Source organism: Platalea leucorodia (assembly GCF_965183815.1).
Source record: "Platalea leucorodia genome assembly, chromosome: 5".
NCBI classification, from domain to species: domain Eukaryota; kingdom Metazoa; phylum Chordata; class Aves; order Pelecaniformes; family Threskiornithidae; genus Platalea; species Platalea leucorodia.
In genome coordinates this window covers 37596961-37624787 of record NC_138827.1, presented here as the reverse complement: position 1 = coordinate 37624787, position 27827 = coordinate 37596961, and the positions used below count along the sequence as shown (strand labels likewise).

At 39.8% G+C, this 27827-nt stretch overlaps 1 protein-coding gene across 1 annotated transcript; it reads right to left on the bottom strand.

Moving 5' to 3' along the window:
• SH3GLB1 (SH3 domain containing GRB2 like, endophilin B1) lies at nucleotides 1-26912 on the bottom strand. The gene is made up of 9 exons (XM_082312977.1): nucleotides 26755-26912; nucleotides 21958-22099; nucleotides 19137-19265; nucleotides 17467-17600; nucleotides 16986-17078; nucleotides 9022-9111; nucleotides 8384-8484; nucleotides 1415-1646; nucleotides 1-425 (listed from the first exon to the last, which is right to left on the bottom strand). The coding sequence occupies exons 1-9, from the start codon at nucleotides 26824-26826 to the stop codon at nucleotides 318-320; spliced, it is 1101 nt and encodes a 366-aa protein (XP_082169103.1). The 5' UTR covers nucleotides 26827-26912; the 3' UTR covers nucleotides 1-317.
• Nucleotides 26913-27827: the final 915 nt, after the last annotated feature.

Genomic DNA, 27827 nt, shown 5'->3' with positions numbered 1-27827 from the left:
AAAAATTTCAGTAGAAAACAGTACCTCCTGCTTTCAATCTAGATTACTCAAAAGTAGAAGCTTGTATTAGTGAAAACTTCAGTAGAAACAAATCTGTAGGAAACATGTTCTTGGCACATGAAGTAAAAGCTTTAAACACATTAAGTTTGAATAGAATATTTACCATGCAACCGTGCTGGCAGAAAAGCCAGTTTGTAATGGCTGGTATTTGTCCCTCAAGACAATAACATGGAAGACACTTAAACCTGCTTACATAACATTAATTGTATATAAATATGGTGTTGCCATAATTGCCAGTCTTTATTCAGGCCAACCATCTAGTTTAGCAGTTCTAAATAAGTAATAGGCACTTTGCCTTTCTGATTTCCCCTTTCACCCATCAGCCAGTCTGAATCCATTCCAGGGATACTGTACACTGTTATCACCTAAAAAACAGAAAACACATTATTATAATCTTGCCTTGCCTCGAAAAAAATTACAGTCTACCTCCATGTGATTTCCAAGGTCTCAGAACTGAGATTAACCAAGTTAAACAGAGCATTTAATATAAGAATCCATGGAACATAATCTAGTGCTCCTAAAAATTATTTCACTGGTAAATGGAAAAGAAGTAGATATAGTAGCATATTTTAAAGTCCCTTTTTTTCTGATGAAATTCTATTCATTACCGTTTCTTTTCTACTATTTTTTTATCTATAAGTCTTGTAGATCGCCATCAACTTTAACAGCAAATCTAAAAGAAAGTTTGTTGGATCTTCAAGTGCACGATAGAAAGACAGATGGTGTTGATGTGCTACATTTTAACAGAAAAACTTAGGCCACAGCTTCTAAGTCATTGTCTACATAAGAAAAAAGTCAAATAGAAATAGTTAAATAACACACACTTTTGAAAAAAAAAGGCTGAAAACTTTTTTGTGGGTGCTCTTCTTCAGGGTTAAGCTACAGACACATTACTAGGTGGAACTCTGTTGCAGCACCCTGCTTCACTGTATATCTCCACCTGCTTTCTATAGGCTCTCTGACTTTAGAGTGCAATTGAATTGGCATAGGAATAAACACAGCACAACCACCATCATCAAAACAAGAAGTGGTTATATTTTCATATTCTTCCCAAATTGCAATATTTAATGTTTGAAAGACTAATTGTATTGATAACAGTGCTAAAGATGTGGTAAAATGAAGACAGCAGAATTGCATCTTGATTGTCTAGCAAATATTCTTGCAAGGTAAGCTGGTGTAACAAATGTTAAGTCTCACTATAGAATATTAGGGTATACAGGTACAGGACAATGCTCTAAGAGTACTATTGAACAAATCAACTACACAGATTTCTTGACATAGCACATCTTAACTGGCTAGTCAGAAGCGTTCTGATGTTACTTTTAAATGATCAAGGTACATAGAAAACTCTTACCTCATCTGCAAGTAGTGATAATTCACTGCTGTTTGCAGCATCGTAGTCATAGAGAACTCTAGCTTTCCTGTTGCCACTTGATGACTTCAGTTCATTGATGCCTGAAGTAACTATTGAATTGCTTACTGAAGGCAATGAAGCAGAGGCTGAGGCCAAGACTGAGGGAGTAGAAACACTCTGCACAGGAGTTGAGGAAGACTGATTATTGTTAGAGAGGAAAGTAGATGGAAAGCTGTGGGAGAAAACAAAACGAAAAGACTTCTGAGTGAAACAGTTCTACATGGGGAGTTATACATGCCTCCATGCCTCAGTTAGCATTCTTGCTTTCATCAACTACAGAATAAACACCAGCAGACAGCAGTAATAGAATAGCACTGATATTTATATAAACCTAAATAAAGACACTTGTTCCTGACCTGTAGTATATATCAAACCAATCTACTTTAAAATAAATACTGCTACCTTAAAAAAACTTGATAATTGCCTCAAAAAAAAAGGCAAAAACAGGAAAGCACTGTTGACTTGAAAGACTTAATTCAGACTGTATTTCAATAAACATTTAATTTGACAGCTCTGCCAGTAAAAGTAGCCTCCACCTCCTCCTGCTCATTCCTCAATTACGTGGCTACACAAAAGATTGTGCTGGTGAACCAGATCAGGGAAACATAATGCGGGTTAAAAACACAGCCTTCCTCTGAAAGAAGGAAAAAACCCCGTAACTATTTTTGTATCTAAATCAGTTTGTTGATTCAGCTAACTGCATGCTCTAAAACAAAAATATTTGTTATACTAAAGATGAACTTCTATCAACTTAAGCCCCTCCCTTCTAGGTCAGGCTGCTGCTTGTTCTGTGCCAGCTGTAATGTTTGCCAGACCCTTCCATGAAGTCAATTCAACTCATTAACCTGCCTGAAAAAAAAAATAAAAGAGGTAGAAAAAAAAAGTGCATAATCTTCTACTAAGTTAATGAGCTGAATCAGAAAAAAACTGTGATGAGAGCCAGAGTAGATACAAGGAAAAGGACAGAATAACATGGCTGAAAAGTGGAAGGAACAGAGAGGAGAGCAAAGAAGCAAAAGATTTCGGAGCAACGGGGTAGGGGGAATGGGACAGCATGGGGGCAATGATGAGCTGTGAGACTGGGTCACTGTCTCACATCACTCTGCCCCACATCCTGGGATGCAGTTCCATGGCAGACTAAACTTATTTATTTAACAGTTGATGTAGTCATTCCTTGTCATCTTTGCTGCCTTCCTTTATTCCAATACTCATCTGATTCTACCTTAAAAGCAGGTCAATGAAGGTTTTGAAAAGTGGCAGAGCTGATACAATGAAAAAGGGTCAGCAGGTAGGAGTCAGGCTGAGTCAGAATCATGTGGAACTGTAGCTGCATTTCCTTCCATTCTTTTGACCAGACTACACATCAAGTAGTCAGTCAATTCCCACACATAACTTTCCTCGTCAGTCCTTCTACATAGATGCTTTTTCATTAACATCTGGATTGTGGATATATTACCCCACCCCCTGCTTTTTTTTTTTGCCCACTCTTTTAACATAACAAAGATCTATTCATATTGTGTGATGAACCTGTCAGAAAACAGTCTCATCTCACCCCTTCCCACCTATGGTCCCCAGTTAAGTTAGTCTAGAAGATGCAGTTCAGTGGCAACTTCAACCACATAAATCAGAGCAGTGGGTGAGGAACTGGCTGGCGGGCCGCACCCAAAGGCTGGTGGTAAATGGCTCTTTTTCAAACTGGCAACCCGTCACAAGCAGGGTCCCCCAGAGATCGATATTGGGCCCAACGCTATTCAATATCTTCATAAGTGATCTGCATAACGGGATCAAGTGTAGCCTGATAAAGTTCGCAAATGACACCAAATTGAGTGGGGAAGTAGACACTCTGGAAGGGAGAGCCACCCTGCAGGAAGATCTGGATAGGCTGGAAGAGTGGGCTAACAAGGACCTTATCAAGTTTAACAAGTGTAAGGTCTTGCACCTGGGAAAACATAATCCAGGAGTGCAGCTCAGACTGGGATCCACCTGGCTAGAGAGCAGCTCCATGGAAAGGGACCTGGGGGTCCTGGTGGACAGGAAGCTCAACATGAGTGAAGAGTGTGCTGCTGTGGCCAAGAAGGCCAATAGGATGCTGGGTTACATCAGAAAGGGCATCACCAGCAGAGATAAAGAAGTCATTATCCTACTCTACTCAGCGCTTGTCAGGCCACACCTGGAATACTGCATACAGTTCTGGTCCCCGTTATACAAAAAAGATGTGGACAGGCTGGAGGGGGTCCAGAGAAGGGCCACCAAGATGATCAAGGGTCTGGGAAGCCTGCCGTATGGCGACAGGCTGAGAGCTGGGTTTGTTCAGCCTTGAGAAAAGGAGGCTTAGAGGTGATCTCATCACCATGTACCAGTACTTAAAGGAGAGCTACAAAGAAGATGGAGACTCCCATTTTACAAGGAGTCCCATGGTGAGGACAAGGGGTAACGGGTACAAGTTACTCCCACGGAGATTCCAATTGGACACGAGAGGTAAATTTTTCACCATGAGAACAGTCAATCATTGGAATAATCTCCCCAGGGAAGTGGTTGACTCCGCTATGCTGAACATGTTTAAGACTCAGCTGGACATGGTGCTGGGCCATCTCATCCAGACTGTGCAAGAAAGGTTGGACCAGATGATCCTTGAGGTCCCTTTCAACCTGGTATTCTATGATTCCATGAAATCAAGATCAGTATATTCCCACACCTGTGTTTGCAGCATTATTGGTGCTCATACAATCATAAAAGGAGCTGATGCAAGTGAAAACTAAATATATCAATATAGTCACTAATTATTGGATTGTGTGGCCATGAACACAGGTGAAATTAAGGCAGCTCAAATCTGGATCAGCTGCAGCAGTACTGCACACAAGTTTACAGTTTCACACTATACTTCATGTGGTAAATTTACACTGCTACCAAACAGGGTGAACCCACTCCTCTACCCCTTTATTGTGCAAATGTTCATTCTCTGTCATTTGAGTCAGATCTGGCAATCTGTTGCTTTTGAGTTGATTCAACAATCTGATCTAACAAAAATCACCAAGACGATTGCTAACTTTCTGTCAGAACAGCTTGTTAAATATGTTCACCTTGCAGTTATATCTGTTTTATCTGACTGAAGGCAAACAGCAGAAGCATCTTGTGAAGGACAGAACTCGCCCCTTTACAGTTAGACTAAATTGCATACAAAAAGTTGGGTAGACTTTCCGGAGACTGTTGACAGTTTAGTTAGCAGCTTACTACTGTCAAAAGGAGGAAGTCCCACTTCCCCCTCTGGCTTACATTGACCTCATTTGATCACAAAGAGCTGGTTCAACTCACCAAGAGAGACTGCAACTCCACCAAAAAATTTTTTTTCTTTTTGTCATTTGCAAGATTAGTTTTTCAAACCATATCCCCTGAGCAAATCAAATGAGCAGAACAAAGGGAGGAAAAGCTAGACCCCACATTTTTCTAAGGATAACTCAGCTGTGCCTCATGATGTGTTTATTACTTGATTAGTTGGCAGAGGGATTTAATTTTAAATGACAATCAGCTGTTTCTTAGTATTACTAAATCACTATTTAGTATACTGCTAAACCTGTTCTCTGTTAACACAGTGTGCTGGCTTTGGCTGGGGTAGAGTTAATCTTCATTATAGCAGCTAGTATGGGGCTATGTTTTGGATTTGTGCTGGAAACAGTGTTGATAACACAGAGATGTTTTAGTTACTGCTGAGCAGTGCTTACAGAGTCAAGGCCTTTTCTGCTTCTCACCCCACCCCACCCCACCAGCGAGCATCTGGGGGTGCACAAGAAGCTGGGAGGGGACACAGCTGGGACAGCTGACCCCAACTGACCAAAGGGCTATTCCACACCATATGACATCATGCTCAGCGTATAAAGCTGGGGGAAGAAGGTGGCCAGGGGGGATGTTCGGAGTGATGGCGTTTTGCCTTCCCAAGTAACTGTTACGCATGATGGAGCCCTGCTTTCCTGGGGATGGCTGAACACCTGCCTGCCGGTGGGAAGTAGTGAATGAACTCCTTGTTTTGTTTTGCTTGTGCGTGCAGCTTTTGCTTTACCTATTAAACTGTCTTTATCTCAACCCATGAGTTTTCTCACTTTTACTTTTCTGATTGTCTTCCACACCCCACAGGGGGGAAGTGAGTGAGCAGCTGTGTGGTGCTTAGTTGCTAGCTGGGGTTAAACCATGACACACAGTAATTTCTTGTAAATCATTTTGCTCAGTTCAAAGGGTCACTGGTTTGTACAGCTAGTGGAAAAGAAAGCCAAAGCTTTATAACCGCTCTGTCAATCAGTAAAGCATCAAGCCCCATTCTTTTTGCAAAGCCATACATAGGCATGTTACTGGAAAGCCTCAGCTATACAGAGGTTGTCTGGGATTTTTTTGAGTAGTAGGAGTTTCATAGCCTGTAGAGTAGGGGACTAGTAATGGGTAACTGGAAAAAATAATGATGCCAAAGCTTAGGTTTGGCTGTTAGGGAAGCTGAGAAAATTCAAAGCAAAAGCAGTTATGAGCAAGAAAAAAAAAGCAGTCAGAGTACCAGGATATTTGAAATAGATTTGTTTAGTTCATTCTTGGGAACTAAAAAAAAAAGAAGAGAGATTGCTTTTAACCTGGGAGATCTGATTCTTTAAGCAGCCCCACAGGAAGAGGGAATGCAGTAGAGGGATAAGCAGCTGATGCTGCCTTGAAGAAAAACATCCACAAAACCATGTCTATTTATATGAAGAGAACTGAGCACAAGTTTCCCCCCAACCTTCCCTACATCTGACTCTGGAGAGTACATCAGGAAAAATCAGTGCTCAGCTGTGGAACTTTAATAGTCTCAATGTGAATCAGGTGAGGGTTTATGCCCTAGATTCTGACCCAGGTAAAACATATATTATATGTCCACTCTGAGAACCAGGTTTCTGTTTCAAGCAATAGACCATCCCACTTACAGACTGAACACCTCTGGCTCACCAACAATCTCAAAACAAAAACGAGTCCCTCACAGCTCTTGGATTTCACATGAGAATACAGCACAATGTCATTCTTAGATGTGTGAAAAGAGCACGTGTAATGCAGCACTATATAACCCTTGTTAACCAACAGAGCGCTGGCAAATACTACCAAAATCTAGCTGAGCTGCCTAAGCTATTTATTTGGTACTACATCTGCCTACACGTAACATAGGAAGAACACTACACATATCCTGCTGATCTGTTTATTTAACACAAGTGCTATGCACCATACGCCTATAAACCGAGGAACTCTTCCAAAAGAAGGAGCACAACTTGAGACCCTGTCCCAGTGCTCTCCATTATAGTTCAGTGGGACTTCCGTGCACAAGGAAGGAAAGACACGCCCAAGATTTAATACCGTTACTGTTTTAATCCGCATCAGTAGAGAAACTTCATTTGGCTGTTTGAGGCATTCAGGATTTTGCAAAGCTTCCATGCTTTGGTCTTCTAGCAGTCACAGTAATTTTATAAAAAATACTAATCAGATCATAGCCACATAAAGATATGTCCTCCTGTTTTCCTAAAGTATTTAATTCAAATATACCTTTTTATACTGGTAGCAGTTTACAGAAATTTTAAACGAAGACAGCTGTTCTGGACATGCTATACATTCTAAAGCAAAAGATTTTAGAGAGGCGTATGATCTTCCTTAGGTTGAGGGTATTACGCTTAAAGCTTTCTGTTTGGTAAATATACTAGGATAAGAGTACTGATTTTAAAAACATCCTCTCAAAATAGTTGTATAAATATACTTCACTTAATTTCTAATTTAAGAGGTGCTTGTCCTTAATCCGGTAGATGTTTATTTTCAAGCTTTCAATTCTACAACTTGCATTTATGCGCTACCAAATTTTATAGTTGAATACTTCTTTCAATGGAATGTAACTTCAAAGATGTAGGTTTTTTTAAAAATCACAGTTTTAAAGACTTTTTAAAGAAGTCTTTTAAAAAGTCTTTAAACTACCCATTCAAACAAACTGAGGAAAGGAAATCAAACGACACAGGAAGCTGCAAGTCAGGAAAAGGACACGACTCAAGAACACTTTTGTTTTTACTTCCTGGTCATGAAAAACATAAACAGAGATACTTTATAAAGACAGTTACTTAGAATAGACACTACAGTAAGCTTCTAAGTACAGATGATCCTCCAGTGCCTATGCTCACCTAAATAACATGGTCTGATATAACCCTGAGAAAGGCTGATTTGTGAAGAAAAATCAGAATAGGGAAACTTCATGAAAAGTAAGCATGTAGATCTCTTTACATCACCACCAATCACAAAAAAGGGATTATGAGCACAAACTAACATCAGGCAGTTTCTTCTCTTACTTTAAAAATGCTAAACCCACGAAACAGTAAAACTAGACAAACTTGCTCATTCCACTGTGCTTTGGATTACTGATTATAGACATTATGAAGTACATTTCTCCCTAGATACAATATCTACACTGGCAACTCACTTAACAGTGGAGAATGCAGTTTCACTGAAAATCAGGTGGTGTCTTGTATCAAATTAAGAGGTAACAGAAATTTATGGGCAGTACAAAAACTTCTCCCACATTGCACAGCAGTTTTGTAGCACAAAGCATAAGACAACTGAATGATTACAAGTAAATCTCTAGAAATTCCTTTTTCTGCCATTAAATGAGGTTACCACGGGCTCACCTTCCTCAATTACAAAATATACAAAATCTCAGTAAATCAACCCTCAAAAGGCATTAGTGCTGTGTGTAGGCTTAGGGAAGTAGTTGCACTGGGATAATTACATATTAACTACCTAAGAACATACATTTCCTTTCAGTCCAGCATGCCCGTGTGTTCATCACTCTTATATCAGCGTAAGTTTTCCTACTATTCATAAGCACTTAGAAAAAACTGTTTTTTTCTGGATTTTTTACAGTGTTACTACCTTCCAAGTTGTTTCTGGAGATCCAACATATATTGGTAACATTGTGCATAATAGGTCATCTGAGCTTCAACAAAATCATTCAGACAGCGAAGATGATGTGCCTATAACACAGCAAAAAATTAAAGTTTTTAGTCTGTAAAAGTGCTATGCTGCATTAGAAAGACTGGTCTCCTAATCAGGTGCTAATGCCAATATTGGCACATAGGGATTTACGCCACATAGGCATAGTGCCTGGATTTACCAGGTAACTGGGATAAAATGTCACAAAAATTAACATATTTGAGCACAAAAAAAGATGCTGTACAAGCATCATGCCATTTACCTATATTGTTTCCACAACAGAATACATATTTTAGCACGTTTTCGTGGTTTCAACATTCAGTTGATCTGATGAATAGGAAGTTGAGTTCAAAGGATAAAAATGAAAGCTCCTGCATTCTGAAGGTTAAGGGGAAACTAAACTTAAATTCAGTGGATACTAAACTAGAATTCAAAAAATAAAGAACCCACAGTTGTTTGATGCTTTAATGCCTTAAAGCGAAAACTTTTAGCGCAAAGTTCCCAAGCAGTTTACTGTAGTTATTTTTAGAAAGTGCCCTGATTTTGACTTTCCCCCTCTACCCCATTTGTGTACTCACATGTGTGCTGCTGATTCCTTCCAGCAGAAGTCTGGTAATCTCTGCCTGACGGTCAAATTCGCTCTGAGTAATTCGCACTTCCTGTTCAGACTAGAAGTAAGGACGCACGTTAGGTATTTGTACAATGCACTCTGTTGCACCTTCCAACCGCACCAGTTCCATTCCATTCAGAGCTACTTGTACAAATGCATTAATCACAAACTTAGGTGTTTGAAACACGTGCTTTTTCTTTGCAGACCTTTACTAGGCAAAAAGAGGAATTGCATTTTGGGTTCTGAAACGTTGAGGCCTTGTACACAAAACAAACAGCTTTATCATCAGACACCTACCACATGGCATCGGTGCAGGCAAAAGGAAGGCATTTTTCTGCCAGCAGCATCACCCCACCTCTCCCAGTAACAAACCAAGCGTTCATCGGCATAACAGTGTCTGCACCAGGGGTTCTGCCAGTATAGCAGTGGCAGCCAAGGACAACGTAATTTTTTTCCATGCTTCAACTTAACAGGGCTTTGACCATACAATTCAGGGTAAACCTCACATTATTTTTGTCAGGTAACTGCATGGCAATCAGCTGTACGTAAATCTTTGACGGTAAGTTTTAACAGGATATTTCATAAATTAATGTCTCATATTGGCCACCAAGCTACTACAACTATTTCTGGAGCTTGTAATTGAGATGTCTTTAAAAATAAATAAATCCAAACTATAGCAAATGTTCTAACTTCAATTAAAGTAACATTTCTATTAAAATTATTGGATTTAAGTTTCATCTTTAAATAATTCCAATTCAAATTTATTTCTTGTTACATATCATTATCAGCAATTTTTAAATAAGTTAACGTTATTGCAGTTTTAATGGACTCCCATCTAGCACAAGGCAAAACTACTTTAGAGTATTTTTGGGGGAAGAAAAAAGGACACTACTCAAAACACACAAATACATAAAAATATGTGTTGTAATATCTAAGATTTACTGTTCCAAGATAGAATGTCCTCAGCCTGGAATCTGGTTTACCTTGCCTCAATGCTTATATGCATTTAGTACCTTGTTTCTAAAAACAAAATCAAAGGCAAAAATCTGCATTAAGGCCAAGATACAGCAGTTAGTGTTCTCAACAAAACGGAGTAAGGAAATACATTTCCAGGAAACTTAATGAGGTGATACTGATAAAACATTGGTTTCAAAAGGATTTTACGTATTTGCAAACATTCTGCTCCTGCATTCCACTAATGTTAATCAATACGAAAAGTCACATGGAGGGATCTTAATCTCAGAAATGAGCACAGAAGAATGATGCAGTTACCCAAGAAATGTTTTTCATGTGAAGTCACTGCAGCTGAGAAGGCTTACACAGTAATTAAACAGTGAGGAAGCAGCTACAGCGTGCAGTGTGTTTCTTAGTTACAACTGAGATACCAGTGTATGTATCAACTTACAAAGTAATTAGGTTTTCAAAGTTTGCTGAGGCAAGAATCTTTGCTTGGAATTTTCCTATTAAATCTGTATTAATATCAGTGAAATCCATCTGGCAGTCCCTGAGAGAAATGTAGGAACAAACAGGGGGAAAAAGCAAATCTGATAGCCAAGAGGGGAAGAAAAACATTCCCTTCTGTATTAACATCATCTTCATTTCCTTTAAAAAAAATCAGCAAAATCATAGGTAAACGATTTATCTGAAGATAAATAGTCTAGTGTCTTGCTTCTCTGAAGCTACTGTGTTTCTTTCTTCCTGCCAGGTAAGTAAATACGTAAGAATAGGAACTTATAAGAAGGGGAAATATCCACCAGAATAATTCTATTTGTTTCAACAATATTTTAGCAAACCAACTACTTTCTTTAAGAAAAGGCAAAGCGAGTAATGTGGTAACATGTATTAACTTAGCCAGTACAGAGTGACTTTAAATACATTGCTTTACAAAAGCCCGATGTACTGTTTTTGTAGAGATTTACATAAAAACTGAATTATGTGATGATGTGTTTATTTGTCCATCCCTATTTTCAATACTACTAGGTGAGCGGTAACAGGACAGTGTATCTATTCTACACTTTGTGGTAAACGTGGAAAACAGCTGACTTTCAATCTGGGAAGCTTATGGCCTGATCACCTTTGTTTCTGAACAGAATGAAGAGTTCAAAATAAAAGCCGAAACTTTCCAGTGATCCCCAGCTGCAGTCATATTTTGTTTTTAGAAAAATTAGAAGGCCTCACTGGGTATCTCCCATGAAGATCCCTTGAAACAGTACCTGCTCCCCAAATTCACAATATGAACATTCAGAAGTTCATAATCTCCCCAGATTTTGTATAAGAATATATGACCTCTCAGAAATACTGCAGCTAAAGGATAACTCACAATCACAAGTGCATAGGAAATAAAATCACTTTCCTAATGTTGTTTTGTTAGACGCATTATTAGTAAAACAGTGATAACGGATATATTCATGCTACCCAATATAGCTGGGCCTCCTTGTCTCCTTTGCAGTCAAAGGCAGGCAGGAGCTCCTCTTGATGCTCCAAACCAGTCTAACCTCAGCGTGCTGAACACACGCTAAAAGCCTCTGCTCTTTCCATTGACTACACCAGACACCTCAGAAGGCTCCTAACAAAATTCGTGTTTATAAAGCGTGTAACATTAGTACCTACCCCCTGTGTTTTATAGTATAGTATTTAATATCCTCCAATTCCACATTTCAGAGGGGAAGTTAAACTGAAGAGAGTCTGTCATTAACACCATGCAGATCTTTTGTTCTAACTCAAAAAAACCCTACAATTGATCTAGAGATTACTGGACAGTCTGAAATCCTTGTTGGGAAGCTTCTTAGATTTAAATTGAAAACATCTATGTATATCTTCCTCCAACTGTCAAACACAGAAGGACAGATTGCCTTTAGAAACCTGGCTGGATTACTGTTCCTTTGGCAGAATACGTGTGTTGTAGTTTCTTCTCTACACACTCTGCTTTTTATATGCTTAATAAAAAAAAGCAAACCCTGAATTACATAATTTATTACAAGATTTAAAGCTTTTTGTTTCCTTTATGCTACAGTTAAGCACTTTGTATTATTTCTTTTTCTCTCCAAGACACAATGTGTTAGATCTCACTATCCTTAAAGTTGCTTGTCATCACCTCTGAAAAGCAAATAGTTTTATTCATCGTTGTCTTATAGCTTCAAAATTAGTTTTTGTTACAGCAGTATTCCTCCCCTGCCATCTTTTTCCCAAAATAGTACCACGCACTCCAGCAGACAAGTTTGCTGCTTCCAAATTGTTACTTTACTTAAATAGTAAAATAATTCTCAAACTTTGGGATCAAAGTTGACCTAACCCTCCTTTTACAGTTCAATCTCTAAACTCCTTCTTCCCCCTAAACTCTCACACTCTACGCATATACTCCCGTTTGCACCACAACTCACAGAAAGTTGGAACAGAAAAAGCCTTCATCTATTTTCTCTCACAAACCCCAAGATTTCACCCAAAGCTCCATATCCCCGCTTCTAATAGCGGCTCCCTACACCTCCCACAGCTGCCTATCTAGTCCCCCTTTAAAAACCATACTCCAAAACCCCTGCCCTCCAGCTACCCTTACTTCCTATTGCTACCCTTAATTTTTATTTCCCCTCCTCCACAGAAATCCCCTAAGAAATTTCTTCTTAACCGTTAGCACAGCTTCTCACAGCCCGTTCCCAATACTGCTTTGACAGAGCCAGTGAGCCTGAGAACAGCCCTTCTTGTGGCACCAGAGCAGCTATCGCCTAACACCCCATCAGCTCCACGGAGTTTGTCCCTGTGCAAAGGATGGCATGACAAGAAAAGGCTGCAGCCCCCACCCCAAGGCTAACGCTGTATTTATGAACCAGCCTTCAGCCCAGGTGCAGTTTTCAGATGTGCCTACCTCCTAACTTCAGTTGCTTAAGATAAGCACAGCATTCTCTAGTGACGCTGGGGAGAAAGGTGAGGAACACCCACCCCACCCCCCCAAAAAAACCCCCACAGATTTTTCTCCGAGTTTCTTGCATGCACTCCAGCATTTTAGTTACTGTTCCATGTTCTGGGTAAAAGTTGAAGATCAGTGTTTTTCAGGACAGTTTAGATTACTAGACTCCAACCTTTCAGAAAATTTTCAAATAAGCTCATTCTTAAGAGGTCATTCTTAACAGGATGCCATACCAGTAAATTTTGTGAGACAAGTCCTGCAGTTCTTCTATCGTATCTTGTCACATGAGAATCATATGGTACTAAGTGACAGTCAGCTTACCATAAAACAAGCCCCAGGCATTGTTTCGCCACTGGAGTTGGAAAGGCCCTAGAGGGAAGCAGTGTATTCTGATGCGATGCATCAGGCTGCCAACGTTAGAGCGAAATCAACAACATGCAATATCCTTTATTACATTAGACCAGCACAAGTTACGGTTTCAGAATTCTGCAGTTTCTAAATTGTTTACTTACTTTCGTCACTTCCTCAGCCCATATCTAGTCAGCATTAAGGGGGGGGGGGGGGGGGGAATAAAAACATACAAACTTAGACATTGCTGGTACTTTAATACAGGATGCAACCATACTTTGGGTTTTAACTAATTTCCTGTCCTCAGAACTTCACAAGGACTTGAGGAGTGCTATAAGTCAGTTGCCCAAAGTCCTTCATATACAATGAAACTACATGAGTATGGATAGCACTACATCTGTGAAATAAAGTAGTACTGAAGAGTGCATGACTTCTAGAATTTACATGTTACATGAATCTATTGAAACAAGATATTACAACATAAGACATAACTACTTAGAAAATTACATGAATCAGACAAACTAAATTACCTTATGGAGAAATTTAAAATTACCTTACTATGTTAAAATAATATAAAATGTTTCCATAATATGGAAAAGTATGGAAAGCTATTCTCATTTTAACACCACGTTAAGTAAAGACTGAAACGGACAAATGAATGATTTCTCTTGCTAATTCCATTACCAGTTTGCTATTTCACAAGCATTTTTATTGAAACCTAAATTTAATGAAAAATGCTACAGAGGTATCTCAAACTGAGCATTAAAGTAGTAGCAAGTAGTACAGCAAAATCATAGGAATTTACTCTAGAAGTTAATTACTTCAGCTTGCTGTTCCAAATCCCTCTTGCAATGCAGTTCTTTTAAACCTTCATTTTCTGCAGTTGTAAGGTGACAACAAAGATCAGGACTTCAGTAGGAAGAAATGTGCATAAAGGTTGCAGAAGCAAGTTGTAAAAAACAAGTTTATGTGCTTTTTTATCTGATCACGACTGAGAAATCTGGAACACTAATTGAGATGAGACCCACTGTGTGGGATGAGACCCACTGCTGTGCAGATCCAAGACCCAAACCAGGACAGGCTGAACAGCACAGTCTATGTTGTACATAATTAACCCCTTTCTTTTCCACTTTCACAATTATGGTGCTAAAAACAGCTGCATTATTGAGTCCTTGCAACAAGTTTAGAATATACCGTACTCTAAGTTAGGCCATTAATTTATGTGACATTATTCAGTTTCAGTTAATTGTAAAACATTGCTTGAAGGCAATAATTTCTACATATTCCTGGCTATTTCACATAATTCACTCTTACTCATGCTAAAAAAAACAGGAAAATTAAATAATTCCTTTCCCTCCAATGGGTGAAATTAATTTCAGAAGCGATTTAAAAAAAAAAAAATCAACTCCTTTGCATCCTAAGTTTACACTCATAAACTCATAGAAATTAGAATGTAATACTGTATACTTCAGATTATCAAAAATATTCTGATAAAAACAACATCTAATGCTGTACTGACATAAGTGTAATTAGTATACTGTACCAATCCAGTTTGGAATGGAAAACATCTGAAACAAGACGAAATGAGCTGGATAGCAAGAGGAAACATTTGATAGGAAAATGAATGAACACAGGAGGCCAACAAACCTTTAGCCATTTTACATGCAGCAAGTTGAGCACGTAAGAGACATTTACCATAATGTTATTCTCTTCAGGCTGAGAGGTGTTTAGTTGCTTAAGTGCATAGATAAAAGACAAAAGCAAGTTACAACACTGTGAATATAGCAGGTGAACGGATTATTGGCACGAAGCACTGCAAGCTTAAGCTAAGCAAGACTGTGAACCGAACATAGATAAATAAAACTGTTTAGATTTCTATTTTAAATACTGATCTAAGCTAATTCAGTTGTACAGTAAGCATGGGAAAAGGTAATTTCATCAAATATTAAATATTTTTATAACAGGGGAAAAATAATCAAATGTAGGTGCAATGCATCACTTTATCCTGTCAAAGAAAGTAGTAAAACACAAAAGTTTGCGTCATAACTCAATACACTTTGCTAACCCATCAGTTCAGCACTGTTTATCAGATATCTTCCTTCATAAATAAATGAGCCAGCAGAAGATGAACTATCTGCATCACACCTATATCCAGGTTAGTCCTCATTTCTATATTGCAGAGGATCAAGTAGAGATGCAAGTTTTTTACTTCTCTGGGAATTCTACAATCCAATACTTCTTAAGCATGCACAATGCTCTTAAAATGTAATTAAAATTGAAGTATTGGCAAGGTAGCGAAGTAAGAGGCCTAGAGTTTCATGCTCTACCAGCACTAAATTATTTGTGATAAAACTGTGAATTACTTGCTACATGAATATTTAAGACCGGTCAAGTAGTAGCAGCAGCAACTGGCAACAATTTTGTCCAAGCACCAAGCTCTGGATGATTACACTGTTGATGGAACTAAAACTCAAGCATAGAGCCTTTCTTTTAATACTAAGCTCAAGGGGAACAATTTCCTTATGGTCTTCCTATGGCTTTAGAAAGTAATGTATATACCTGCTACCACACCACAAGGACATTAATAACCAAAATACGGTTTTTTTTGGAAACTTAACTCTGAACAAATCCAAGCAAAGGAGTAGTTTACTACCCATTGCTTCCAAATTCCACTACTAGCTGACTAAAATCCTGCTCTGCTCTCCACTGTTAGTTTTACAAATTAAGAAAGCTTGACAAGTAGAGAAGTAACTTCTTTGCATAAAATTTATAAGGGGAAATACATGCATGGACTTCAGAAATAAAGACAATTCAAATACACACAGACCACATGCATGACATGGAAGACTGAGACACAGAAGCAGAACTGTCAGGTAGAGATTATGTTGGTTTTTTTAGAAGGATCACCATCCCAAAGATGCAAGGTGCTTCATCTAGGAAGCTCAGTCTCAGAGATGACGCTTCTAAGATCTTTCAGGACAGTGATCCATTCGGAAAAGCCAACAATATCTGACAGTCACACTTCTGACTCTTCATCATGTACACAGTCCCTGTGTATTTAAATTGTCTGTATTCCTTCCACATTGTATGCATGACCCCTACTGCATTAAGGCTTACAGGAAAAATCACTATCCATGATTACCTGCTGCACTTTTAGGAATGCAGTCAAAAGATAGCTATGAAAATACCATAAGCATACCCTGCTGAAATTGCATAAATCGTAGTAAATAATATAGAAAGACTAAACTACAAATATTTTTGTTATAGAGAAGTTAAGTCTAGACAGATTTGTCAGTTGGAAGTAATTATACATATGCTTCAACACTTGTAGAGATTCAAATGCCAAAACTTGACCTCCAAACAATTTGTATTTACAACCATCTTGGCAGATTGTAGCAAGTCATTTCTGGCAGTTTAGGCTCCCCTAGTATAGAACAAGGGGAGAATATTTACATGGTTAAAATAAATTCAACTTGACGGAATATCTAAAAATAGAAGACTAACACCTTGATCAGCAATTCGCTTTCGTTTCCTTGTGTTGTACTGAGGCATTTCTTACAAAGTATCTAGAAAAATAGTGAGGGTAAGAAGCTAGGACTGGAAACATAACCAAGTGGTCGAGTTCATAAATACATATCAATAAGTTTGAAAGTTATGGACAAATTAAAAAAAATTCTACTTACTGCAGCTCGAGCTTCTGCAACTTTTGCCTTCTTCAATCTGGTTTTTGCTGCATCCAAATCTAGTCTTTTATTTTGTAATAGTTTACGTTCTTTCTGAAAGCAAGTTAGGTTAGTTCGTGAGAATAGGTACACAAACTCAAAAGCAAAAGCCTGTCTACTTGGAAATTTTTTTAATGAAGTGTCACATACAAAAAGGTTCTTCAGTTGAACAGAGACAGAATTAGATCCTAATTGTTCTCACACATTTTATACTCAAGATACGTACTTTTAATGGAACAATAGTTATAAAAAGCAAGTTTTCAAAATTATTTTGATTTTACCTGGTCAAAAGGAAGGAAAATACACCAAAGGCACAAATTCTACCTGACTTTTTCTACATTAGTTTCAGGAAAGCAATAACGCACAATTATCTGTTACTTCATTTTGAAGATCTACAGTTACAATTGTTGTGAAATGCTAAAGAATGCACAATTCAACTTACAGTAATAGTTTTGTAGTCTCCTTCAATAAAGTTTCTTAGGGGAGTGAGAAAGTTTATAGCAGAAGTTTGAATTAGTTCTCTGTCTGCTGTCCCAATTCGCTTTTGTGTTTCTCCACATTTAATGAGTGCATTTCCTGCAAAGTTAAAAAAATGTTAGTTTCATAGTGACTCAAGCAGGTGGTTAACAAAACAAGTTTCTACAGGCAGGAAAGTTTAGGCCAGCAGTTTGAAAGATAATCCAATGCCATCACAAAGGCTTTCAAAAGAAATCTGAATCAGCTACAAAAAAAAAAAAAAAAAAAAAAAAGGAAAAAAAAAAAAACCAAAAAACAACCAAAGCACACAACCAAAAAAACCCCAAACACTGAACAAAAAACCCACACACACATTAGAAAAAACAACCACCAAAAACAAACGAACCTGAACACCAAACCAAACCATTTTTATTAATAACAATGAGAATAGATACAGCATTGTAGAAGTGTCACTAACTATGGCAACTCCATTGTGAACACCTGTTTTAGAACTGGCTATCATACCTACTTATTTTAATCTAACAACCTCCTCCCCTTATGCCACATTTCTGTTTAAATCAGGAGTAGCTGGTAGCAAGGACAAAGCTCACTTAGCTACTGGAAAATAATGTGCTTTCCCCCACTCTCATCAACTCCAACTTCTAAATACGCATTTGTACATTAACTGAACAAAATTTTGAAATTTGGTTACGAGTTAGGTATTGAAACTGAAGTTAGCGTATCAAGAATACAGTTATTATTATTATGTTTCAACAGACTGACATGGCTGAGTTAGAAAAGATACTAAGTTTTCAGAGAACATAACATTTACCTTTTTTTTTTTTTTTAAGTGCACTTTCCTTCTTTTGAAAAGGAACCCCATTATTTCCAGATATAAAGAACTCATTCTTCCCAGAACAAAAGTTTTCCCTCCCACTGCAATTTTGAAGAAAGCAACTAAAGAGAGCTAACTATCAGACTTTGATTGCAGACTACATTATATATACACAGACACCTATGCATTTCAGTGGGTTAAGTTAAATTAACAGCTAAATCTGTTATCAGCAACTTTAGGAGCTGTAGAGAACACTAGAATTAGACTTTATAATTAATGATAGTGTAAAAACATTAGATATAACACCCCCAGTCCTCCTGTCATAGGTAGATAAATTTGCTGGAGAAAGAAGAAAATTTAGGTTATGTTCTACAGTCTCATCTTTAGCAAAATATTTTGTATTAAGAAAAGCAGGAATACTGTAAAGTTAGAGAGGCTTCTTACTAAAGAAGTTAATTTCGTATAGCATTTTTGCTCCACACCACAAAATGCACAAATGTTGTCAGATGTGCAAATGTGTTCCTTTAACAAGGAAACTAAATTCCAGAATTATTTGTTCTGGTAGGAAAATTATCCATCCACAAAGACTGTTATCATTCCAACAGCAGGTTCTATTTCTAGATTTGGATAGAAACCTCATCATTGATCTCCTAATGCTCAAAGTTGTACAGCAAGTCATCTCAAACTGATGCAAAAGTCATTGAACTGTTTTATCTAGAGGAAGACAAGAAATATCACTTTACATTGTTAAGAAAAACTAGATCTGTGCATTTTGCCCCCCTTCATTTCTGCAACACAAGATGTTTTTTGCTTCTACTTACCATAGGCTGTTCCTGGGCCAAATTCATTCCCAGCGTCAATCATATACTGGCCTAGTAACTCTGGATTATTCATGCGGCTTGGTGCTTTGCGGTCCAGCTTCTCATAGACAAATTCTTCTATTCTGGCATCTAAAAAAAAAGTTTATTTGAAATAATTACGGTCATTCAAAACAGAAGTTAGAAATAGAGACAAAAAAAAAGGAAAGGAAAGAGAAAAAAGAATTGCAAAATCTCACTTAATGTTGATTTTAATGTTCAGCAATGTTAAGCTGAAGATACTGTTCTTGGAAACTGACTGTATTCCATGTTTGTCATGCTATGTTCAAGTGTTTCTTAGAGTCACCTGTGAAAGTGAAAAATTATACTTTTCTTCTCCCTCCTACCAGCATATTTATACAGTTTTTCAAAGTTTTGGCCAGAAGTCTTCGTTGTAAGAGCATAATAGAACACTTCTCCTTAACAAAATCAAACAGTCTTTTTTTTTTTTTCCTCCTTCCAGGAAAAAAATGAAAATTGTTCACTAGAATTAGCAGTGTAGGAATTAAGTTCAACAACTACTGTAGGTTCCCTATTAAGATATTCTGAAAGTTTGGTAGCCTAGCCCCAGAAAAATACATCTTCTCTTTCCCACTCCCCCTGCTTCCTTGAAATGCTCTGAAACAAACCACTAAAGATATCAGAAAGTGTTTAATTTCGTATTCCCATCTTTCCTTAGTTTGAGCAACAAAATTATCAAAAAAACTTGTTGTGACTATATGGTCATTAATATCTATCTATCATAATATTAAGCCACAGTATACTTCTTAGGTGAAGAAGCCTCACAGACATAAACAGAGACACTTAATTACAATAGCAAACTCCTCAGATACAACACCCGATTTCTCTGACCAATTGTTTTGGCTTCATAATTAGCTCACTTTATGTATGCAGTCAGTATGAACTAATTCCAGCCTGCAATAGTACAGACGACCACAAAGCAGCTCTCCAATGAACAAACCTGCCACTTCGATGCAACCAAAAATAATACTGTTAATTAGACAACTTTCATCAGCACTAGATTAAATAACCACTCTCTCATGAAGGGCACAAAAATTAACCTGACACAGACAAACATGGGTACCAGTGCATTCCCTGGCACCAAGGGTGAACCAAAAACGATCCAAATTCATTGGCTTTTCTTTACTCTATCCATAATATTTATTTTTGACTAAATGACAAAAGAACTGAAAAGCAATCTAAAATTATTGGACTATTACATGGGTCTGACCTAAAGGTACAGTTAAAAATATGATTGAAAGTCGTTTTTCTTCCTCCAGACAGGGTCACTCCATTAACAACCAAAAGAAGCTCTCTACAGCACATGACAGTCCTCCCAAGTAGGCTGCCAAACAGCTGAAGTTACATTCACAGACGAAGACCACTGCTTAACGCTGAGTATTTTTAGCCACCAGAAAATTGACTGGTCAGCATAACTGAGATTCTACCATACCGCAATTATCCTTCTACCGAATCTTCCTCACGCAGTTCTACCAGCCTACAGTAAGTGATTCAATATTCTACAATTACAAGTTTCTGAAAAAGTCAATACATATTGCAAATACTGAATTAAATGAACAAGATGACTATTTCCTCTGGCCTAGACAAAAGCAGAAATTTGAGCTGGAATGTTCTGTAAGTTCTATTGCACCTTCCCACAGGATTAGTTGTTTTGGTTTTTATGTTTGTTTTTAAAACACTGCTTTCATGCAACTAAAGGATGCAACAGACTTCCAAAATAATACTTCAAAGATCAGCATTATAAAGAATTTATCTATTTGGCATTAGAGAAGCACTGTCAGTGTATGATTTACCTGTACTAATAAATCCTAACTCAGTACGTCACCACAAGGAGACTATTTATGTTTTCAGTTCAGAGGTATTAGCAGTATTATAATTTTATCATTTGAGCGAACGTAAAAGAGGTTTAGATTTTTTTTTGTAACAGCAGTTCGCCCAGTGGCTAGCGACCAGGTCTTGACTTGAAATCTATACACTAAGCAAATTCCTGTAGCTGCCAACTCCAGTGCAACTGCTACAAATGGCAGAGATAACTGTAGGATACGAGTCTGAAACTGATATCCTCAACATTACTACTCATAGCAGCAATTTCAGAAACAAATAAAATTAACACACCAGAAAACTACATTTCTTCTACCTATGTTTTTTCTGTTATTGGCACAGTAAGAGACTCACCAGTGATGAAAGCATATTTGAAACTTTACTATATTGCCTAAGTATGGTGTATAAAATGTCGGCAAATGATAAAGACTCAGCATCTGGAGAAAATCATTCTTTAGTAAAGCAATTGTTAAAGACAGGCATTTCAGTTCATCTTGCCTGCTTCAAGCTGAATTGTATTATGCAGACAGTTTAAAGTAATGAAATAGTACTGAAATTTCTTGAGCCACTGCATCTACTCCATGAAGAACTTCAGGGTTCTTACAGCACCTAAGATTTCTGGAATTAGAGTGGGAAATTCAATTAAACAGGAAACAACTCAAAAACCAGTCAACCTAAGACTGACCAGCGTATGGAACCACTCTGTCTAAAGCTTTTCTGTCTAAAGCTTTTCCCATTTGAAGGGTTAAGGAACTAGCAGCAATTGGTACAGTGTTTCTGATTCTGAGTATCTCTACACAATGTGCTCTCCCTAACTCCAGCTTTCAAATTTTAAAACTGGTATATTTAGTCATAACTGATGCAATACCCATTGCAGTATACATTTACATTGGCAAATCTATTAATTCAAAAGTTGCAAACAAAAACTTGAAGAGCTCCTTACTTGGATTTGGCTGCAATAATACTTCTGTTTGTTTCATTATTTTTTCTGTCCACAATTTAGTGCATTCTGCTTTGCTGAGAAGGTTCTCCAGGTGAGCATCCAGTTCAGTCTTCTCTGCTTGACCAAGCTTTTCTTCCGTGAACTATGAGTTAGTCAGACAGGTTGAAAATACTCAGTTAGTTCACAGAAATCATTTCCCAGGACAAGTTTAAGAAGTAACTATTCACTCATATTAGTTGCAGATCATGTTTTCAAAGATGCAATCATTATCCAGTCATCAATAAAAATCTAAGGATAAACTTGAAAGTTCTTAAGTTCAACAACACATCCTTACTATCAGGGGAAAAAAAAAAAAAAAAAGAGGCGGGAGAGTGTTAATCAGACCAAGACGAGGAAGGTAATTTACAACGTTATGAAGAAATCCTCTGCTCTACTTGGTACTGAGAGTTCTCACTTGAAGCATTTTGTCCAATTTCGCATAGTGCTCCTTGAAACATGAGCCAAAAAGGAAAGAGAGTCCAGAGGCAACAAAGGCAATTAAAAGATTACTTCAATCTTGTGTGTTTTGTAATTAAGTTTGTCCCTTCTCCCACACTAAAACCTGAAGACAGAACAGATTCTCATTGCAGCTACCTTTAATGTGTTTAAAGAAACATTGTTCTGTCCACAGCAAGCAGGTTAAAAAGTAGTGAGTATGAACTTCAGCATGAAGATTTAAATTAGACATTAGAGAAAGCTTTTAAAGACAAGGATTAAAAGCTAAAATAGACTTCCCTGGGATGTTGTGGAATATCTGTCTTTGGGGGTGAGGGGGTGTTTTGCTTTTTAGAATGGGACAAGTCAATGTTTTATGAACTGTTTAGATATAACTGAGCCTGTTATGCGTTACAGAAACAGTAAGATGACCTCTGCTGTTCTCTTCAAAGCTGTTTTCAGTGGCAATGAAATACAACGTAACCCCATTTAGCTAAATAAATCCAGCAGACAATTAATTTCACTTGACAGTAAATTCACGCCAACCCTTACTAACCCACAAGTAGTTTGTACTTCAATCCCAGTTCTCTGGGCGAGGAGGAAGCCACGCGTTGCAAATCAGGGAACCAAGCAAAACCGGAACTGAGGGTTTTGCCTGCCTCTCTTCAGAGCAGTGGTTCCTCATGACAACGATGATCTCATCGCTTGACAGCCTGTTCAAAGTCAGGCATTTTCAGAAGAACCTGGCTTATGATTACATCCCTAACAAGCTTACCAATTAAGAACATAATAGGACTGGAAGCATTTTTGACTGTCAAACTTCATTCTTAAGTTTCTCAAAAGTTCTTTGGTGGGATATTTAAACTTGCAGTAAGAAACAAGAATACAGCACAAGCAAATTGCATTGCCCAAGTTTGTTTTAATTGCCATCACATGCAGAATAAGACCAACTTTGATAGCATGCACGTCTAAAGTCTAGATCAAATGCTGTGGCATTTGAAGTTCTCCATAAAAGCAAACTGCCTTCGTGAGAAAGGTCAGTTGCAGTATAGGGAAGAATGGAATTTATTTATGGATGTATTACTACTGCTGTTTAAAAGACTCTTTAAAAAGATGTCAGGTACTGTAAGCTGTTCCCAAAAACTTTGTACAGATTTATCATAATACAATATTAATGGCTTTGAAATTATTTTTTACTAACTACAGAGAGTATTTGTATATAAAATGGGCTTTCCTATTAATATTTCCATAAATCTTCTCAGCAGTGTGAAGATTGCTTAGTGAAGGTCGCAGTGTTAGATTTCACATATACACTTAATGGAAAACGTTAATTTTAGCGATACTGGGCAGCGTGGTAAGCAGTAGTTTGACAAAAGTATGGTTTCCAGCATCGATGTAATGCAGCAATGCTGCCACTCTGATTTCCCATCTCAGTTACCCTGAAACCTAAATTTAAACTGGTCTTTCTGTTTTATATCCTTTCTCAGACATTACTCCATCCCTTAAGGATAAGAACAGAATAAGGAAGGTGGTGCTATAATTCGGGAATTTTTCTTCTGCCTAGAAACACTGTTCCAAGATAGGCAGATACTAATGATTTTCCACTTTGATTAGAGCTCTAAGAGTTTTGTTTTCCTTTTTATTAAAGCTTAAAACATGTCATACAGAGATACTTAATGTAAGCAGTTGCTGGAACAAATCATATCAGTAAGCCATCTAATCCATCCATCTATCTTTATTAAATTCAAAATATATACACAAGTTGCCTGAATGCGACCAGCTCACGCAGAAGGAAATTGTACTGTTTTGTATGCAACTGGGTTATCACAGCCCAATCAACATTTGAGGTCTACACTGCAAAATTACTAGAAGGAGAAATTACATTAAGATAAGCCTCTAACTTCAGGTAGAAGTCATGAACAATAAAAGTGTTTCTGCTACCAAAGAGTAAAAGCCCTGCTCATTCCCGACCACTACACAGGCAGCTTGTCAATTACAGAGCCTGGCAAGAGGAAGGGCTCGCATTCCTATTACTAAACTCTATGGCATTATTTATTTCACCTCAAATACCACTAACTATAACCATTTGCTATTTTGTTCCACAAATTGCAACTACTGCAAGACTGACTGAGAATGACTCCTTCAAAGCATTTTCTGCCTGCCAGAAGGAAGGGTAGGCTTTGGACGAAGATGGCCAGTAGGCTTGATTTTTCTGTAGATCACTAACTAGAACACGGCACTCTGAACACAGTATAATCTCATCCACAGAAGGAACAGGTTTCCTGGAACATGAATATCAGGTGGTTTGGGGTAAGAGAGCCCCAATCCCCTTGTAACAGAAAAGTCTGATAAGCCTGTGAAACACTAACAAGATGTTCCCCATCTTGTAAGACAGCTGAAGTAGAGGTAAAATGGAATTTTTAAGTGGTTTTCCTATATACCATTTTATGCTGCTTAACTGTTTCATAGGGTTTGGTGGGGTCTTTTGTTTCTAATATCCCAAAGCAATTAGGGTCAGGTCATACCACGTCATCCAACGATGCCTAAGTTTAACTCAATATACAGCACTGTAATTTTTACTAGAGGACACAAAATCTATACCCAGATGATATTTTAAAAAATCCACACAATTATTACCTCTTAATATTATCTGTAGGCCTTACATAGTAACTTAAAAAAAACCCCAAAAACCAACAGGGGAAGCAACAGTAGCACACAGAACATGAGCTACTCAGATTATAAGAACACGTTAAGGATTTGCTCCTGCCCCTCAATGGCTTCATTAAACTTCTCGTTTTAGGGGAAAATGGCAGCTGATAGAGCAAAATTATTACTTCCACATTTCCACTGAATTTTAGGTTAGATGAAGCATATAACTAATGTAGCTATCCAGATGTAAACCAACAATGCAGACAGAGTATACTGGAGTAAACCACGGTTCACACCACCTTTAAACCATGACACACTGCAGAAACCTACGTTAGATTTAGTGCAATAAGCCGATTTACATGTAAAGAGTCAAGATAAAAGAGATGAAATCACAAGGTCCTATCACAGGATCTTACAACAAAGGGCGAATGGCCAGCAAGAAAAGGGAAAGGGGAAGAGGCTGGAAAGGAAGAGATGGTCTGGGAAACTTGTAGACCTGGAAGAAGCCCGGGATGGGGGGGGAAGGAAGGGGGAAAAAATGATGGAAAGACCTCCATCACAAAGAGAAGCCACACCGACTGCTTTAAGTTCATTTAAATTTGAACAACAATGTTTTCTGACGAGTTTGAAGTTTCAGAGCTCTGCTGTGCCGCTGATCATTGGTTCTGCTTGAATATTGAGATTCAGGGCAACACATCAGACCGATCGGGCCCGATAACAACTTTAATCACGTTCCAAACCTGACCGTGACCCAGCGAGAACTCATGAGAAACCAAAGTGGATTACTGTGCACTGCTTGGATGTCCACCTCCCGGCAGGAAATCTGTTCAGGTTTGATTATATAAAGAAAGGGGATTACGGCTCAAGACAACAGCGAAGGAACAAAGGCCAATTATAGTGCCCTTAGCGTGAAGAAAGGGGAATACCGATTCAGAAACAATGGGCTATCAAACAAGCTTAAAAACGATACTAAAGCTCAAACAAAACCAAAAAGCCTAAGCGGACAGATACTTTCACGTGTCACATCGCAGCTCGATTTTTACCGATCGGGCGGCGGGGCAGATTTTTAGCAGCCCGGAAAAGCACAAGATGATGTCAGGCGAGACACACCTTTGTCCTTTTCACACAGGCGTTCCGGCCCTATCTCCTCGCAGCTGATCCCTGCTCAGCTCGTCCTCCCAGCCCCGGCGCCTTCTCCCCTCTTTGCCTGTCCTGACCTTGGGCTGCCTCAGCCTCTCCCCGCCACCCCCCGGGGCCGCTGCTTTGCAACCAGCCTGGGCGAAATCCCCGGGTCCTGCCCAGCCCAGGGCTACCAGGGGACCACGGGGGAAGGACTGGCTTGAGAGGGAGGCACCTCGCAGCAGACCATCGCTGCCCGGCCAGGCCAGAGGGCTGGGTTCACCCCTCGCCGGCGCGGCCGGACCTGGCGCTCCCTCAGCGGTGGAAGCCCGCGGCGGGCCCAGCCGCCAGCCCAGCCCCTCCCGGCCGCCGCTCCCCCGGCCCGGGGCGGAGCCGAGCTCCCCAGCCAACGCCCCGCGCCGGGCCCAGCGGCGGCGGCCCCGCGGAGCCGGCCCGCGGCCTCGCCCATCTCCTCCAGCTGGGGCCGCGGCGGCGAAGCCCCGTCCCGGCGAGGCCCCCACAGAGCCGGCCGGTGGGCGGTCGACCGGGGCGTACCTGCACGGCGCGGCTCAGGAAGGTGCCCGCGTCGGCCGCCAGCTTCTTCACATTGAAGTCCATGATGTTCATCTTCGGCGGGGGAGGGGGCGCTGACTCAGCCCGGGCACCCGCGGCGGCGGCGGCCGCTCCGGCCCGTCCCTGTGGGGAGCCGCCGGGGGGCGGTGCCAGGCCCGGCCCGGCGCCGCAGCGGATTGGCGGCGGCCGCGGCGTCAGCCGCAGAACCCGGATGGGCCGGTGAAGCGGCGGCGACGCCCGCCCCGGCCCCGCCCCGCCCCGCCCGGCCCGGCCCGGCCGCCGTGGGGGGGGAGGTGGGCGGGGCGAGCGGCGCGTCCCGCCGCGGCGGGCGGCCGCCCCTGGGGGCGGTGGCACGCGGCCCCGCCTCAGGGAGCCCCGGCCGTTATCTGCGCGCCTCAGGGCCTGCGGCTGGCCCCGGGGCGGGTCCCAGCCCGCCCGGCCAGGGGGAAGGGAGGCTCCCCGGAGCCGGTCGCGGCTTTTACCGTAAACACCAGTGGCCAGGCGGGCGGAAAAGGCAGCGTCCTCTTGTGCGGGCGGTGATGGCCCGCCCGGGGCGCGTCTGTCCGCGACCCCACGCGTGGAAATCCCGCCGCCCGGGGCGGGGGTCCGGCCCGGCCTGTCCCGCCGGGGCTGGCACCCTCGGGCCCGGCTCTGAGAGGACAAGTTCCCCTCCCCCCCCCGGCCCCCATTTCTGGAGTCCGGAGTTTTGTAAGTCAAATCTGGTTTGTCTTCATGGCAAATATTTTTCAGATAGGCCGTGGGAAGTGTAAGCTGAGAAAGAATTTTTAAAAAGTCGTTCAGAAAAAAGCTGTTTATTAAAAGAGCTTGTTTAGAGGAATGAATACTGAGACACAACTATAAAATAGCAGCAAAGCATCGCAAAGAGAGGATCTGAAAATACCTTGAGTATAGTAGCATAACTTAATGCCAGCAATCAAGCAAATTAGAATAAGAAAATAGTCTCTCATTTTAACTATTTCCATTATTTTAACATGTCTCATCGTGATTTTTGAATGCCCAAGAAGAAAAAAAAAAAAAGAACCTTTGACATGGGC

Coding starts and splice junctions, on each gene's coding strand:
- SH3GLB1 (XM_082312977.1), bottom strand. CDS start 26,826: ATGAACATCATGGACTTCAATGTGAAGAAGCTGGCGGCCGACGCGGGC. Junction 17,079..17,466: donor GAGACTACAAAACTATTACT/GTAAGTTGAATT, acceptor ACTTGCTTTCAG/AAAGAACGTAAACTATTACA. Junction 1,647..8,383: donor CTCCAGAAACAACTTGGAAG/GTAGTAACACTG, acceptor TTTCTCCCACAG/CTTTCCATCTACTTTCCTCT.